General features: G+C 38.8%; 1 protein-coding gene across 2 annotated transcripts in view; it reads right to left on the reverse strand.

Moving 5' to 3' along the window:
* The window catches only part of CFAP97 (cilia and flagella associated protein 97), a 33,479-nt gene that overhangs the window by 12,868 nt on the left and 4,886 nt on the right, over positions 1 to 15,725 (reverse strand). For both annotated transcript variants that reach the window (XM_027122639.1, XM_027122638.1), the window contains exon 2: positions 12,026 to 13,077. In XM_027122639.1, the coding sequence (XP_026978440.1) occupies positions 12,026 to 13,073 (1,048 nt within the window). In that variant the 5' untranslated portion in view covers positions 13,074 to 13,077. The remainder of the gene's footprint in view (positions 1 to 12,025; positions 13,078 to 15,725) is intronic.

The following is a 15,725-nucleotide window of genomic DNA, read 5'->3' on the forward strand; positions in this document are numbered from 1 at the left end:
GAAGGAACAAGAGAAAATCCCAGACAATCAACTAAATGAAGTCGCGATAGGCAACTTTCCAGAAAAAGGATTCAGAATAATGATAGTGAAGATGATCCAGGACCTCAGAAAAAGAATGGAGGCAAAGATCAAGAAGATGCAAGAAATGTTTAACAAAGACCTAGAAGAATTAAAGAACAAACACCTAGAAGAATTAAAGAACGAACAAACAGAGATGAATAATACAATAACTGAAATGAAAAATACACTAGAAAAAATCAATAGCAGAATAACTGAGGCAGAAGAACAGATAAGTGACCTGGAAGACAGAATGGTGGAAATCACTGCTGTGGAACAGAATAGAGAAAAAAGAATTAAAAGAAATGAAGACAGCCTAAGAGACCTCTGGGACAACATTAAACACACCAACATTCTCACTAGAGGGGTCCCAGAGGGAGAAGAGACAGAGAAAGGACCTGAGAAAATATTTGAAGAGATTATAGTCAAAAAAATTTCCCTAACATGGGAAAGGAAATAGCCACCCAAGTCTGGGAAGCGCAGAGAGTCCCAGGCAGGATAAACCCAAGGAGAAACATGCCGAGACACATAGTAAGCAAACTGACAAAAATTAAAGACAAAGCAAAATTATTAAAAGCAACAAGGGAAAAATGACAAATAACATACAAGGGAATCCCCATAAGGTTAACAGCTGATTTCTCAGCAGAAACTCTACAAGCCAGAAGGGAGTGGCATGATATTGGGAGATTGGGATTGAAATGTATACACTGATGTGTATAAAGTGGATGACTAATAAGAACCTGCTGTATAAAAAATATATAAAATAAAAAGATATATTTGTACTATATATAATTGAAGTATCTTCTTCCAAGAAATATCCATTTTGTAGAATTTAATAAGGTTTCTTGATTAATTTAGCCATTTATGAGAGGCTTTAAAATTAAATTCTAGAGGGAATTACAAGTAAGCTATTTTCCTAATATCATTTTAAAAAAGGTTTTAAAAATAAAAGAAGGCAATAGCTAAAAAATAAAATAAAACAAGAATTTCAGTCTAATTCATTTAAAAAGATAGCATTCTAACTCTCCTTGATGGAGAAGTATATGTTGGATGTTATTTATTTATCACTAGCACATTTTTCTGAAGTGGCTGCTGTGTGCTTCAGCACATGGCAACCTCCAATATATAATCCATTGTCTTTCCAGTTAAGATCTAAAAAAAGTTAACTTGAATAAACTTTCAGGGATACAAACATATTTATATAAATATGTACATATTTAAAGTCACACATTTAAGAAATATTGCTTTTTCCTAATTTTCTTTAATGAAACAATTTTGCTCAAACTCTTTACAGTATTTCAATATGTCCATCATAGCTAGAGCCACTTCTTGATTCATCTAACTACTGGAAGTACCAGCTTAACTTGCACCTAAGCTAATTTAGATATGACAGCATTTAAATATGTTATGTTATTAATGGAAAATTTATCCCAAGCCATATTAAGTCCTTATTCACATAATATTAGTTCTTAAAAAAAATCCATCCTGTAGGCATATTCATGATCCCTATTTAAAAAAATCAATGATATTTGCTTTTTAAAATGGTTTTTAAAGGTTTAAAAAAAATCCAACTCTTAGAATTGAGAGGTGACAATTCAAGGAATAATAACTAAGTTTACTAAGCTTCTTTGTCTTCTTTATGAACATCTTGTCAGATGAGAACTTCTGTGACATTCTTCTGGTCTCTTTCCTTTGCATCTCGGCAGGCCTGTGATGGCGTGGACCAACACAATATAGCCCAAGGCTCAGCAAAAACGGAGACAGACACAGGCCACCCCCCCACCCCTTGTTGGCTGGCCCAGGGGCCCAAGCACAAGGATTCCAGCATCCTGGAAGTATCAATGGTTTATTTTACCACAATAATAAGACAGGATAGAAAGAGATGAACTAAGAAAAGGAATGGGGGGGGGCTTCCCTAATGGCGCAGTGGTTAAGAATCCTCCTGCCAATGGAGGGGACACGGGTTCGAGCCCTGGTCCAGGAAGATCCCATATGCCATGGAGCAACTAAGCCCGTGCGCCACAACTACTGAGCCCGCGCTCTAGAGCCCGCGAGCCACAACTACTGAAGCCTGCGAGCCACAACTACTGAAGCCCGCGTGCCTAGAGCCTGTGCTCTGCAACAAGAGAAGCCACCGCAATGAGAAGCCCACGCACCGCAACAAAGAGTAGCCCCCGCTCGCCGCAACTAGAGAAAGCCTACGCATAGCAACAAAGACCCAACGCGGCCAAAAATAAATACATAAATTAATTAATTTTAAAAAATGGAATTGGTCACTTTTCAAGCAAAATTTAGACAGAATATAAGAGTCAGGACTTTTGGGATTCAAAAGTATAATTACTACTTCAGCTTCCTAGTCTCTCCCGGCAGAAGATTTTCAAAGTACTCGAGCTATAACCGAGGAACCACGCCCGAGGAGCCACAGCCGCACCTGGACTCGATTTAAACCCTGGATCTCCAGGTTGGAGGATGTATTTGGAAAGGGGGAACATTTTTGCACTGGGGAGGAATGTAAATCAGTGTATGGCCAGAGGCTGGACTGAAGAGGTTTTGAAACATGTCCATGTTATTTGACACTCCTCCCATTAAGAAGAAGCGTCTATGCCCTGGGAAGGTTTATAACCATTTAAACCAATAGAACATGGAAGAAATGATGCTATGTGACTTCCAAGGCTAGGTCATAAAAGGTGATGAGGTTTGTGCCTTGTTTCCTGGAACACTGTCCTTGGAGCCCTGAGCCAGCTGCGCTGAGGCTGCGGTATGTGAAGAAGCCAGGCCACGAGGAGAGGCCACCCGTGGGTCCTCCACTCAGCAGCCCTGGTCTTCAAGTCACCCCAAGCCCAGATATCTGACGTGTGAGTAAACCAGCACTCAGATGATTCCAGACCCCCAGCTGTCAAGTCACTCCTGCCTTTGAGTCTCTCCATACCCTAAATGTTGGGGTGATTTGCTATGTAGCAACAGAAACCGATATTTCATCACTTAAAAATTTTTTCTGTGTGATAGACAAACAAAATACCCATGGCCAAGAGCAGTCTACAAGCAGGTAGTTTATGCTTTTGTTGTTTTTTTTTTTGGTCTAACCAATTTGATCATCTAGTTCTGCTTTGCTTTTATTATACATTTTAAATCAATGGCTATTAAATCTTTTTAGCATATTTGGTCAGTTTATTAATGTAAAACACTCTTCTTTGTCCCTTTCAGTAATTTTCACATCCTGAATGCTATTCTGTGTACTACTAAGATTGATATTTCTATTTTCTCCTTGTTACCTGTTTGGCATATCAAAGCTCATTCCTCCTATACTTTTTAAAATATCTTTGCAGGTTGGATTTGATTAAAAAATTTTAACCCCCTCTGATATTATCTTCTGATAAAACCATTTACTTATATTGTTTGATCTCTTTTCTCACAATTTTATTTCTTTAAAAAATGCTTTTTTGGTTATTTCTTCTTTTTTCCCCATTTTTCCCCCTTTTGGAAGACTATGATCAATTTTTTTTTCTCTAATTGACTACAAATGCTATATTCTAATTCCATTCTTCTGGAATAGAAGTTCTTAAACTTCTTGGTCTCAGGACCCTTTCATTACATCTAAAGATTATTGGGGACCCCAAAGAATGTTTATGTGGATTACATCTATCAATATTTATCATGTTAGAAGTTAAAAGGGAAAATTTTAAGGTATTAATTCGTCTGAAAATAACAATAAACCAGTGATATGTGAACATCACATTTTTATAAAAAAGGTTAGTGAGAAGAGTAGCAGAGTTGAACATTTCTGCAAATATTTTAATGCCTGCCTTAATAGAAGACAGCTGGATTCTCATATCTGCTTCTGCACTCACTCTGTTGTGCTGTCATTGTCATGTAGCCCCTGGAAAGCTCCACACGTGACAGGAGAGAGTGAAAAGCAAATCATGCCTTCGCTTTACGAGTGAAAATAGTTCTGTCCTTGCAGATCCTCTCTAAAATCGTTGAGCTTGCTCCTTTAACACTGTTTCAGGCATTAGGTTCTTCACACGAGCATGGTGCCTCTGTTGATTTGAGCTTTTATCAAACCTTCGGTAGTATCTGGTGGTGGGCCGAGGGTATCTGAGATTTCCTGCCTGCCTATCTGAACCCTGTCTGCTGCAGCCTGCCAGCAAAGACAAACAACGTGCTGCCAAGGGATGTGCCAGCAGCCACTAGTCCCAGTGTGGGCATCCTCTTTCTTACCGAGGGTAACGGGGGCTGTATCTTCCCCTTGAATACCATACTGTTTCATTTCCTCCTATGTTGCTATCAGTTTAGCAATAGGTCTGACAGGTTTCTCTGCTCATCAATGCTTCCTTATCCCGTTTCTTTCTCTTATATTAGTTTTCTTTCTCTTATATTAGTTTTTCTTCCCAGGATACACCCTCTAATAATGAATCTAATTATTTCCTACAGAATCTAGGTGGTAAAATCTGAAGTGGTGCATTTCTAAACCATCTCTGTTTCGCCCTCCAGATTCTTCCTAAACTGACCTCATTTTACCGTTACAAAGGATGAAAGGTACTTTAAAATCTAGTCATGTCAACTTCACTGCTCTCCGAACAGGAGCCATTCAAGCCATAAGCCAATGCCTAACTTTGGTTTCCTCCACTACTCCACTTTTCAATGCCCTCTCTGCCTATTCAGGGATAAACAGCCCAAGGCCAAAGAACTAATTCCAATCATACCCTTTCGGCATTTGTACAGCAAAGGAAGGCTGGGGATGGGAGTGGGAAGTCCCCCCAAAGTAAGATGTCTAATAATTCTAGTCTCCACTGACTTTCCCTTCTCACATTCTCACAGAACCCCAGAACCCTGTATTTAGAATGGACCTTAGCAACCTATATCAACTACCCCCATCTTACAAATGAAGAAATTGGGGCACAGAAAAGTTACTGCTTGTCTATGGTCATGTGGATGACACCCAGAAGCCTAAAAGTTGCTCTTTTTAAGTCTTTATTGAATTTGTTACAATATTGCTTCTGTTTTATTTATTTTTAAAATTAATTTATTTTTGGCTGCGGTTGGGTCTTTGTTGCTGGGTGCGGGCTTTCTCTAGTTGCAGCGAGCAGGGGCTACTCTTCGTTGCGGTGCGTGGGCCTCTCATTGTGGTGGCTTCTCTTGTGTGGAGCACGGGCTCTAGGCGCACGGGCTCAGTAGTTGTAGCACGTGGGCTCAGTAGTTGTGGCTCGTAGGCTCTAGAGCGCAGGTTCACTAGTTGTGGCACACGGGCTTAGCAGCTCCGCGGCATGTGGGATCTTCCAGGACCAGGGCTTGAACCCGTGCCCCCGGAATTGGCAGGTGGATTCTTAAACACTGCACCACCAGGAAAGTCCCTATGTTTTGGTGTTTTTGGCCCCGAGGCATGTGGGATCTTAGCTCCCTGACCAGGGATCAAACCCACATCCCCTGCATTGGAAGGAGAAGTCTTAACCACTGGACCACCGGGGAAGCCCCAGCCTAAAAGGTTCTGATTCCGCTTTCAGAATTTTCTTCACCCCTCTGTGTGAGTATTCAAGTTCAACACTGTTTCATTATCCCATGGCCTATAATTGGGACACTTGATTTTATGTTCTTTTATTATTAACTTTTCTTTCACAGGTTTAATATTTTTTAGTTTGAACTCACAAACTTATTAACAAAACATTTTAAACCAATAAATAATGTTAACACTGTTAGCTAATAGAGGCATCCCTATCTAAAGTCTCACCCAATATTTGCTGTAATAGCTTGCAAAATATTTACCTCAGAATTCACTATCTGAACGAATGAAGTGTTTTACTGTAGCTGTACTTGAGCTGGTGAGAATGTTTAAACTGAGAGGATGCAGAGCATGCTGTGTTCCTACTCAGCTGTTCTCTGATGGCATCACAGGTCCTGCTCATACTTTTCAAAATGTGTTACCATTATCACTATCATCTTCCTCTCATTAAGTGAATTTAACTTCCCAGGAAGTGGAAAAGGCTGTGAAGAAATTAGGTGAGCCAAGGAGGCCTAAAAGGCCCACAGAGTGGGGTAAATGTTGGAAGTAATAAGGCTTATTGAGATATGAGTGCAGAGGGGCATAGCTTGGCCAGGCACACATCACATCTCACATGTCCGTGGAAACTGGACATGTGAAAACTTAATGAAAGAAATGAAGAAAACTTAATGAAAATATTCTTGGATCTGAAAAGCTTCACTGGGTAAACCGAGAATGAAAAATAATTTGAAAAATCTAAAGAAATACCTTATGCAATAGACTGATCTCCAAAATTAGTATTTAAAATACTTTACTACTATAAAGAATCTTTGGTGGTTTATTACTGACTCCAATAACAGATGTATCAACGGGCAAAACGCTGCTTTGTCCCTGTGCCTTTAGAAGCCCTGAATACCGCCTACTGGCAGGTCACTGCGATCAGGGCTCCCTACGGTGCAGCAGTATGAATAAAGCCTTCCTTTTACATTTTAGCTCAGTTTCCGGGTTAAACCAGTGTTTCAATTATATTTGGGAAACGGATAAGGGATTTGGGGTGGATTATCATTTTTCCAACTTAAAAATATATAGGCTTTCTGTATCTAAAAAGTTTCAGAAATGGATTAGCTACGAGTTGTGAGGATACACCTTAATTATTTTCAGTGGGACCAGGTAGTTTTTTTAATGTCTTGATACTCAGACTAGGGTCCTTGAATCAGCAGCATTGGCATCACCATCGGGCTGGCTAGACATGTAGCTCCTTGGATTCTACTCTAGATTAACTGAACCTGAATCTGCATTTTAACAGGATCCCCAAGTGATTTGTATGTATATTGAAGTTTGAGAAGCTCTGGCCTAGTGGATAAAGCTGGCTGCCCAATTAGCATATATTCCTACTGCTGGGGTTCTGGGCAGGTCACCCCCAAATATGCCAAAGTGCCATATTGATGATTTTGAATTAAAGTTACTTAAGAAAAAGCTGGTGCAGGAATGACACTTTGACCCTCCTGTCTCCCTGAAAACAAGAACTGAATCTCTCAATGTGAAAGGTGCCCTCCCTGTACCAGGAGGGAGAGAGCCAATCTTATCACCAGTGATAGGGAACCTGGGACCAAGAAGGCTGCATAAACAAGCCTTGTTCTTCTTTGCTGATTTACTACTCCAAGCCCAATCCCTGTTAAGATTCTTCACTAATTAAAAACCCAAACCTAAGTTTCTTTGTCCTGTCAATTCCTCACAAAATTTATTGTTTGTCTATAAAGTATGAAAGCTGCCTGCCTTGGTTACTTCTTAGCTCCTATTTCTCTGAGACCTCCGTAAGTACGATTTAAATTTGTTTTTTTCTCCTGTTAATGTTTTGTCTCAATTTAATTTTTAGGCCAGCCAAAAGAACTCAAGAAGGAGAAGGGGAAAATTTTCTCCTCCCTGACACTACTTTCCCCTCCTTCTTACTTATTAACACATCCTGATTTTTTATTTTTTTTATTTTTTTTTAAGACACCTAGCTCCTCCCCATGAAGCTATGTCCTTAAGAGGAAGTTGACCTCCCTCTCCGGACTCCCAACCCTGACTCCAGAGTGAGTTTACTGGCCTGGAATAATCCCATTCCCCTTGCCAGTCACTGTTTCAGGAATGGGAGTGTAACTCAGTTCTGAGCAATGAGACATAAGTGGAAGTCAGTTCAAGGTTCCTCCACTCTAAGAGAGCCAGACGTAGAGGCAGCTTCCATTTCTCTGGACACTGTCATGTCTGCATGTGGATAGTAAAAGTTGCTGCAGACATCTCTTGGTAGCCTAAGGATGAAGCCAACACTAGGGCTGGGGGAATACAGTGACAGAACCTGGGTCCCTGAGGACATTTTTAAGCCACTGAGTCAGTCAACCCTCAAGCTGGTCTATCTCTGGACTTTTTGTTATGTGAGAAACATTGTTTCATTAGGAATTTCTGTTTCTTACATCCAAAATCACCCTAAATAATACAAAGAGATAATCATTGATGGTACTGAACAAAAAGCTCAGATATCACAGACTATTTTCCATTAGATGGTTTTTTTTAAAACCTGACAATTCCAAAAGGGTCAAATGTTTTCTCCCTAAAGCAAGATAAGATTTTTATTGGCTGTGTCCTCTCTCATTCCTAGAATGGAGTGATGCTTATAATTTGTGGAATCAAACAGTACTTATAAGAATAAAAAAATGGAACAGTGAGCCCTTAAAATGAACCTACAAGTCATATTATACATTTTCATTTATCTTCTGTAACGTTTATTTTCAATATACTTACTTTTCTAATCTAAGAAAATTCTGTAAGATACTTTATAATGCCAAACGTTTGGCTGCTACTTTTAAACACATATAAATCACAGTAGAAATTATTAAGAACAATGTAGCAATAGACATTTGACACAGAAGAAACAGCAAATATATTAAGATGCATATTATTAATACAAAACATTAGGAGCAGTCTGCATTATCACATCAGATAGATTTTTATGCTTTAATTTCTTTTTTAATTTTTATTTATTTATTTTTTTGCAGCACGTGGGCCTCTCACCGTTGTGGCCTCTCCCGTCGCGGAGCACAGGCTCCAGACGCGCAGGCTCAGCGGCCATGGCTCACGGGCCCAGCCGCTCCGCGGCATGTGGGATCTTCCCAGACCGGGGCACGAACCTGTGTCCCCTGCATCAGCAGGCGGAATCTCAATCACTGCGCCACCAGGGAAGCCCCTTTATGGTTTAATTTCAACTACCTTCCAATTTTTTGCATTACAAATATGATTTTAAGAAACCTGTCACTTCAAGAAAAACAACTGACAGTATCTGTTGGCAATCATAAAATCTGAGCATTTTAGCAAAAATTAGAATTTTTGATAAACCTGAGTTTGATAGCTTCCCAAGAGCTTTCTAGTGAGATTGGTAGTGATATTAACAACTGTGATTTCTGTATGGTGTACTATGAAATATGTCAACATTTACATGCTCAGTGAACCAACATTTTCCAAATAACCTGTATATCATGTTACAAAACCATGCAAGGGCAAACAATACGTTCAAAATGTAAGACGGAGCAATAAATTCTAATGTAATGGACTACAAATTAACATCAGTTTCAAATTGTACATTGCAACTAACATTTAAGAAACTACTACTTGTGGAGTCTTGGTGTGGTATCAAAAAAATATCTAAAATTAACGGAAAAGGCTATTAAAACGCTCCATTTCCAGTTATATATCCTTGTAAAGCCAGATTTTCTTCATATACTTCAACCAAAACAATATATCACAATAGCTGTATGCAGAGGCTGACATGAGAATCCAGCTATTGCCAGGCATTAGAAACTAGCAAAAATCACTAACTTTTCTGGAACTATAGTTATGTTGTATAGAACACGTTACTTATATTAATACATAATGGGTTTACTATTACTTTTTTTTTTTTTTTTGCGGTACGCGGGCCTCTCACTGTTGCGGCCTCTCCCGTTGCGGAGCACAGGCTCCGGACGCGCAGGCTCAGCGGCCATGGCTCACGGGCCCAGCCGCTCCGCGGCATGTGGGATCCTCCCGGACCGGGGCACGAACCCGTGGTCCCTGCATCAGCAGGCAGACTCTCAACCACTGCGCCACCAGGCAAGCCCCCACTATTACTATTCTTAAATGAAGTAATAAATATTTTTTAAACTTCTGATTTAATTTCTAATATGGTAAATATTTATATAGATATAACCCACTAAACAAAAGCTTCCTGGGGTCCTCAATAATCTCTAAAAGAGTGCTTTTAGTCTTAAGGTCAAAAAGTTTGAAAACTGTTACGCTAGAGCACTGGGACTGATGCTGGAGATCCGGAAGAGATGAAGACAGAGGCAGCCCTCAACCTGACGAATTATCAACCCAATTTGTCATACACCTGATCTTACAGACTGCAAAGTGGCCATTACAATTTTTTTTTAAGTGAAAATTGTTACACTGAATGGCTTGATAAAAAATTAGAGATATTGGGGCTTCCCTGGTGGTGCAGTGGTTGAGGGTCCGCCTGCCAATGCAGGGGACACGGGTTCGTGCCCTGGTCCGGGAAGATCCCACATGCCGCGGAGCGGCTGGGCCCGTAAGACATGGCCGCTGGGCCTGCGCGTCCGGAGCCTGTGCTCCGCAACAGGAGAGGCCACAACAGTGAGAGGCCTGCATACCGCAAAATAAACAAATAAATAAATAAATACTGTCTATTATGTGCCAATACTTGCTAGATTTGGGGATTCCATCAAGAAATAGGATGCTGCCCTCATGTTGCTTACACTGATTCCAGAGTCTCATGGAAGGAAATATGTTTTTGTGACAGAGAGGCAGAGGTGGGGTACGCAGCTTCTACACAGAATGTTCGGAAAGAGTATCCCTGAGAAGGTGACATAGAAACTGAGACCCTAGAAACAGACTGAAGTAGCCTCTACAAAGAGAAAGGCCAACGGCAAGTGCAAAGTGCCTCATGAATGCAAAGTATTCTGAGAACAGTAAGGAAGGAGTGTGACTGGACCAAGAGGTAATGAGAGAGAGAGAGGAAAGGAGATGTAGGCAAGTATCCATATGACGGACAGCAATGAACCATTCATCACTCTTAACTGCATATTAGACCAAGTGCATCAGAATCTCATGGCAGAGCCTAGGCATCAGTATTCAACAGTTTGTTTTGATAATTTAACAGTTCTCCAGGTGATGCTAATATACTGCCTCGGGTGAAAATCACTGATGTAAAGTCTGTTAGCCTATGATGAGGAATTTGGATTTAAACTAAGAGTAAGCCCACTGAAGAGTTAAGAAGAAAACTAATAGGATTGATTTATTTTTTAAAAGATCACTCTTGGTTGTTAGGGGAAGAAGGAGAGGGGCAAGAATAGAAAACTCAATCCTGAAAGTTTTAAGAGACTGAATGAGCATTTATCAGGAAAGATATATTGAGTAGAGTCTTAACCACTAGATGGTAATAGCCAATGCCAAGAATCTGATTTTTCAGACACACTAAACAATCAATAGGTACGATCAGAGCAAAGAAAACCTATAAAAGAAGGAACATTCACAAGTGTAAACTGCTCCAAAATACACTTTATCAATCTATGCGACTCATTTGACTAAATAGGGGATTTACTTATGCCCTTACATTGCCACCATATGTAAATTATGTAGCTGAAGATTTATTCTTTCAAATAACATTTCAAACAAACGAAGACAGTGAGTCCTATTTACAACTTAAAAATTTTATCTCCAACTGCCTCAAAACCTAACCAGCAAGCTCAGTATTTTTACAGTTTTATATTAACTAGTCAAAGATAAAGTTCAAAGTTGCTTTTATTTCACCTGGAATATTCTGTTCCTTTCAAACTAAATAATGGGTAATAATAAATTGAGACAAATACAGCAATCAGGATTATCCTAATTCTAAAATACTTCTATCTTAAAGTAACTACAACTTGAATTATGCTATTTTATCAACTTGGTAATTACTTCCAAGTAATGCTCTTCAGCCTTTCATTTAAAATCTGAAGAGTCTCCTACGGTTTACTTTAAGTTCTCTAATTTGCCAGCATTCTTGCCACTTTCCCTGAAACAGGTCAGGTTATTTTAACCTTAGTGCTTCTGCCTTTCTCAAAGAAGAAAGTGAAACATATCTTATGCCTGTGTCTCTACCAAAGGTGGGAAAACATCTGGCTCCCCTTCTCTTGTTTACTTTATCCATCTGGTCTCTCCAGGCATTTTGAGTTTGTAAGGCACTAAACAGAATCAGTATGAAGTAGTTTCTAGTCCTAGCTGAGTAGCTTTGCAGTAATATAAACAATGATATTCCAGATATTTTTAAATGGAATATTTGGTAAAGCTATGATAATATCAATGATTCCAAACAATACAATTTTTTTAAGTGAAAAATCAAGGCAAATTCATATCATTTAATATTTAAGCTCAATATAATATTAAGTTTAATATTTAAATTCAATACACAGTTTTTAAAATTACCTTTTAAAAGATGATTCAGGTCCATTGTGTCATGTAAGACTTTTTCCTTGTATCTGTGGTCTAAACTGGAATCCAACACTGCCGACACTGAGGCAAGACTGGGCTCATGTTTTTCTTTCCCTTTTTTGTCTGATTTCAAAGACTTTGAATTATTTTTAAAATCCTCAACATTTTCATATACTTCTTGACTCACATTCTCTTGCCTTTTAACTTTCATTTTTTGATTGTTTGATGCAGCCAGTTCAAAAGACTGAACAGGGCTGATGTCCGGAGTTGATAAAGGACTGACATCTGTCACAGTATCTTCAGATTCCTCGGTGTAGTCACCGACTTTTGGCTTAGTACCTGAAGTTTGTGCTCCTGTTGATTTTTCTCTCAGTTTATATTTCTGTTTTGGTGGCAAGTGGGTTACACCAAAGAGACGCTTCTTTAATGATGGAGATGAATCAGATAAACAGACATCAGACCCGGTATTTGAACAGTCTGTATCAGAACTTGAAGACGAGGAGGACAGAGAGGAAGAGGAATTACTTCTGGAATCCTTTTTACTTACGCTTTTCTTGAAGTTATTAGATGGTTTAGCTGACTTTGACCTGACATGATGCTTTTTCTCATCATCACTGCTTTCCTCTCCATCTGTATAGTAATCACGTTCACCTTCTTTTACAATTTTGGGAATGCTACTTGGGATGGGCAAGTGTATTTTATGTTCTACTGTAGCATCACACAATTTTGATCGTGAAGAAGTGGTCAAGGACAAAGAATTCCTAGCTTGTATATTATCATTTTCTATGGGGTGTTCTTCTGGAGAAATTTTCTCATTTCTTTCAGTTCCCTTCTCAGTAAGATCACTTTTCCTTCTCTGTATTCCAAATTTCAAGTTTACATTTTCCGTATCTTTATCTACTCTCTCTTCAGCGTCATCATTTTGCTTGTCAAAAACTGAGTTACTTTCACATTTCTTTGCTTCTTCAAAGTCACTGTCGAAGAAAGAATGGTCCACTTCACCATCTGATATATCTCCAAACTGATCCATGACGGCAAACATATATCTGAAAAGAGGGAAAATGTAACCATCAGACAAAAGAGTAATTTCCAAATACTTTTCATTTTTATACAGTAATTGCAAATTTTCCAAAACTGAGAAGTTTGGGTAATAGATAAAGAGAAACATGAAAAAAACAAAAAAAAAAAAACACTACCAAAAACCAATAACTCGGACTTCCCTGGTGGCACAGTGGTTAAGAATCCACCTGCCAATGCAGGAGACACGGGTTCGAGCCCTGGTCCAGGAAGATCCCACATGCCGCAGAGCAACTAAGCCCGTGCGCCACAACTACTGAGCCTGAGCTCTAGAGACCGTGAGCCACAACTACTGAAGCCCGCTTGCCACAAGTACTGAGCCTGCGCTCTAGAGACCGTGAGCCACAACTACTGAAGCCCGCTTGCCACAAGTACTGAGCCTGCACTCTAGAGCCCGCAAGCCACAACTACTGAAGCCCGCGCGCCTAGAGCCCGTGCTCTGCAACAAGAGAAGCCACAGCATTGAGAAGCCTGCGCACCACAATGAAGACTAGCCCCCATTCGCTGCTACTAGAGAAAGCCCATGTGCAGCAATGAAGACCGAACGCAGCCAAAAATAAATTTAAAAAAACACCAATAACTCAGTGAAATGATAATGGGGCTACAGGGATAATATCAAGTAGCACCAATGATCTGAACAGTAAGTAAGTCTAATAGTTTGGTTCACCAGAAAATAATAAGAGATCGTCAGGCATATCACAAACATGGATACCTAGACTGGCCTCCAAGGAAAACCTGAATGCTATAAATTAAGTACAGTTAGAGTTTAGAATAAGAAAGGATGGTGTTAAAACCTCTTCAGATCAGCCTAGCCAGCCCAAACACACATCATTCTGGTAGAAATAGTTCAACGGGGATTAACAAACTTCCCTATTTCAGAACTTGTCTTTGTCCTACTCTGCTCCTTCACTGCCCTCACTGGGGGAGCAGCAGGAGATAAATCCTATTAGTAAAAGCTCCCTCTGTCCCTTCTTAAAGAGGAACAAAATCTCTAAGACACATGTATACACAGTACAGGGAGCTTGGAGGAAAAACTTCCGAATATTTAATCACATATTGTTACATAACCACAATAAAAAGAGGAAAGTATGCATGTCTCATTGTGCTAAAGGGAGTCCAGCATAAGAGAGATTTAGTATCTACTGAGATAGCAGACAGGCTTCTAAAATGGAAAAATTAAGGCATATTATTTAGACACGTGGAGTTAAATATTAGAAATGGATTAAAAAGTTCAAAGCAATTGCTGCTAACGTGGTGCCGAGACCACTATTTTGGCTATAAATCTTAAACTATTAGTTGACCTGTAAATTTATATGTGTACTGCTAAGGTAAAAAATCAAAATTGATTTTAAAGTATTTTAATACTTCATGCAATTGGGATTAAACTGGAAATGTCAGTATAAAGTCATATTTTTCTTTCTCTCCTATTACAGGGGTCTACGCAGCAGTGTCACAGTATCTGTCACTAATAATCTAGAATTCAGAGTTTGACCTCTCTAATACTATTCTCCACTAAAACCACCCCCCAAAACCAAGATCCTTTGGAAGGCAGCTGATTCCATTTCTAGAGATAAAGACAAACAATAAGCCCAGAGTAGTGGTAATAAAGGATTCAGTTTAAAGGGGCTTCCACTGTCCAAGCTGGACAATCCTGCACTGAAGAACAAAAAAACACAAAATACACTTAAAAATAAAAAAGTAATTCTGTGGAAAGCCATTAGTTGATAATGATATTCAAAAGAGGCAAATAACATGAGCTATGTCAAGGGAAAGGTATATACAAAATTCCAATAATAATAATATGTAGCCAACAATCCAATTATGGGTTCACTATATTCAAATCATGATTAATTCCGTTACACCACATCAAGCAATAAAAGACTATGTAATCTGTATCCTAAATCAGCCATGTACTCTGCAGCCTTTGTTTAAGTGACCCTGCAATCTATAAAAACAAGTAGGTAGAGACATGATTTAAAAAGCAACCAAACTTATACTATTAACACTAATGTGACAGATTAATATGATAGGTTAAGGTTTCTGCCGTTAAAGTTTTGAAAAACTTAAGAGATTCTGATATATTAAACTTGCAAAAATTTAACTGTAATCAACTTTTAAACACTTAAGGGAATCTGATTAAATCAGTAAGTTTAGACTTAGGTTTACAAAAAACATCTAAGTACTTAGGTTTCCTTTGTGAGATCTATAAGTGTGTCTTGTTAGCTGTTTGAGGTACTTAAGAAAATCAAATATACTAAAATTGTAATCGTGCCATTAATTAAGCAGGTTTGCAAATGGTATACAGTATTCAGGAAAGTTTAAGCTAAATGAAGATAAATTAAGAGACGATTAAGTACAAGTGAGTTTTAAAATTCTAACACATTATTATATTTAAACTGAAATAAGATGTAAGTAGATTTTAAAGATTTCAGAGAAATTAGACTAAAACTTATAATATTTATTGTATTTAATAAATATTAAATACAAGAAATATTATTTCCCGCAGCATGGATTAATGCCCTCTTTATGTTTTAAAATTCAAATCAACAGAAGGAAGCCTCCTCCCCAAAGGTTTTACATATGTTAAAAAAAAGAAAAATTCAAACAAGTAAATTTT

The sequence above is a fragment of the Aethalodelphis obliquidens genome, unplaced genomic scaffold, assembly GCF_003676395.1.
Source record: "Aethalodelphis obliquidens isolate GAN/ISIS:26980383/991018 unplaced genomic scaffold, ASM367639v1 scaffold25, whole genome shotgun sequence".
Lineage (NCBI taxonomy): Eukaryota > Metazoa > Chordata > Mammalia > Artiodactyla > Delphinidae > Aethalodelphis > Aethalodelphis obliquidens.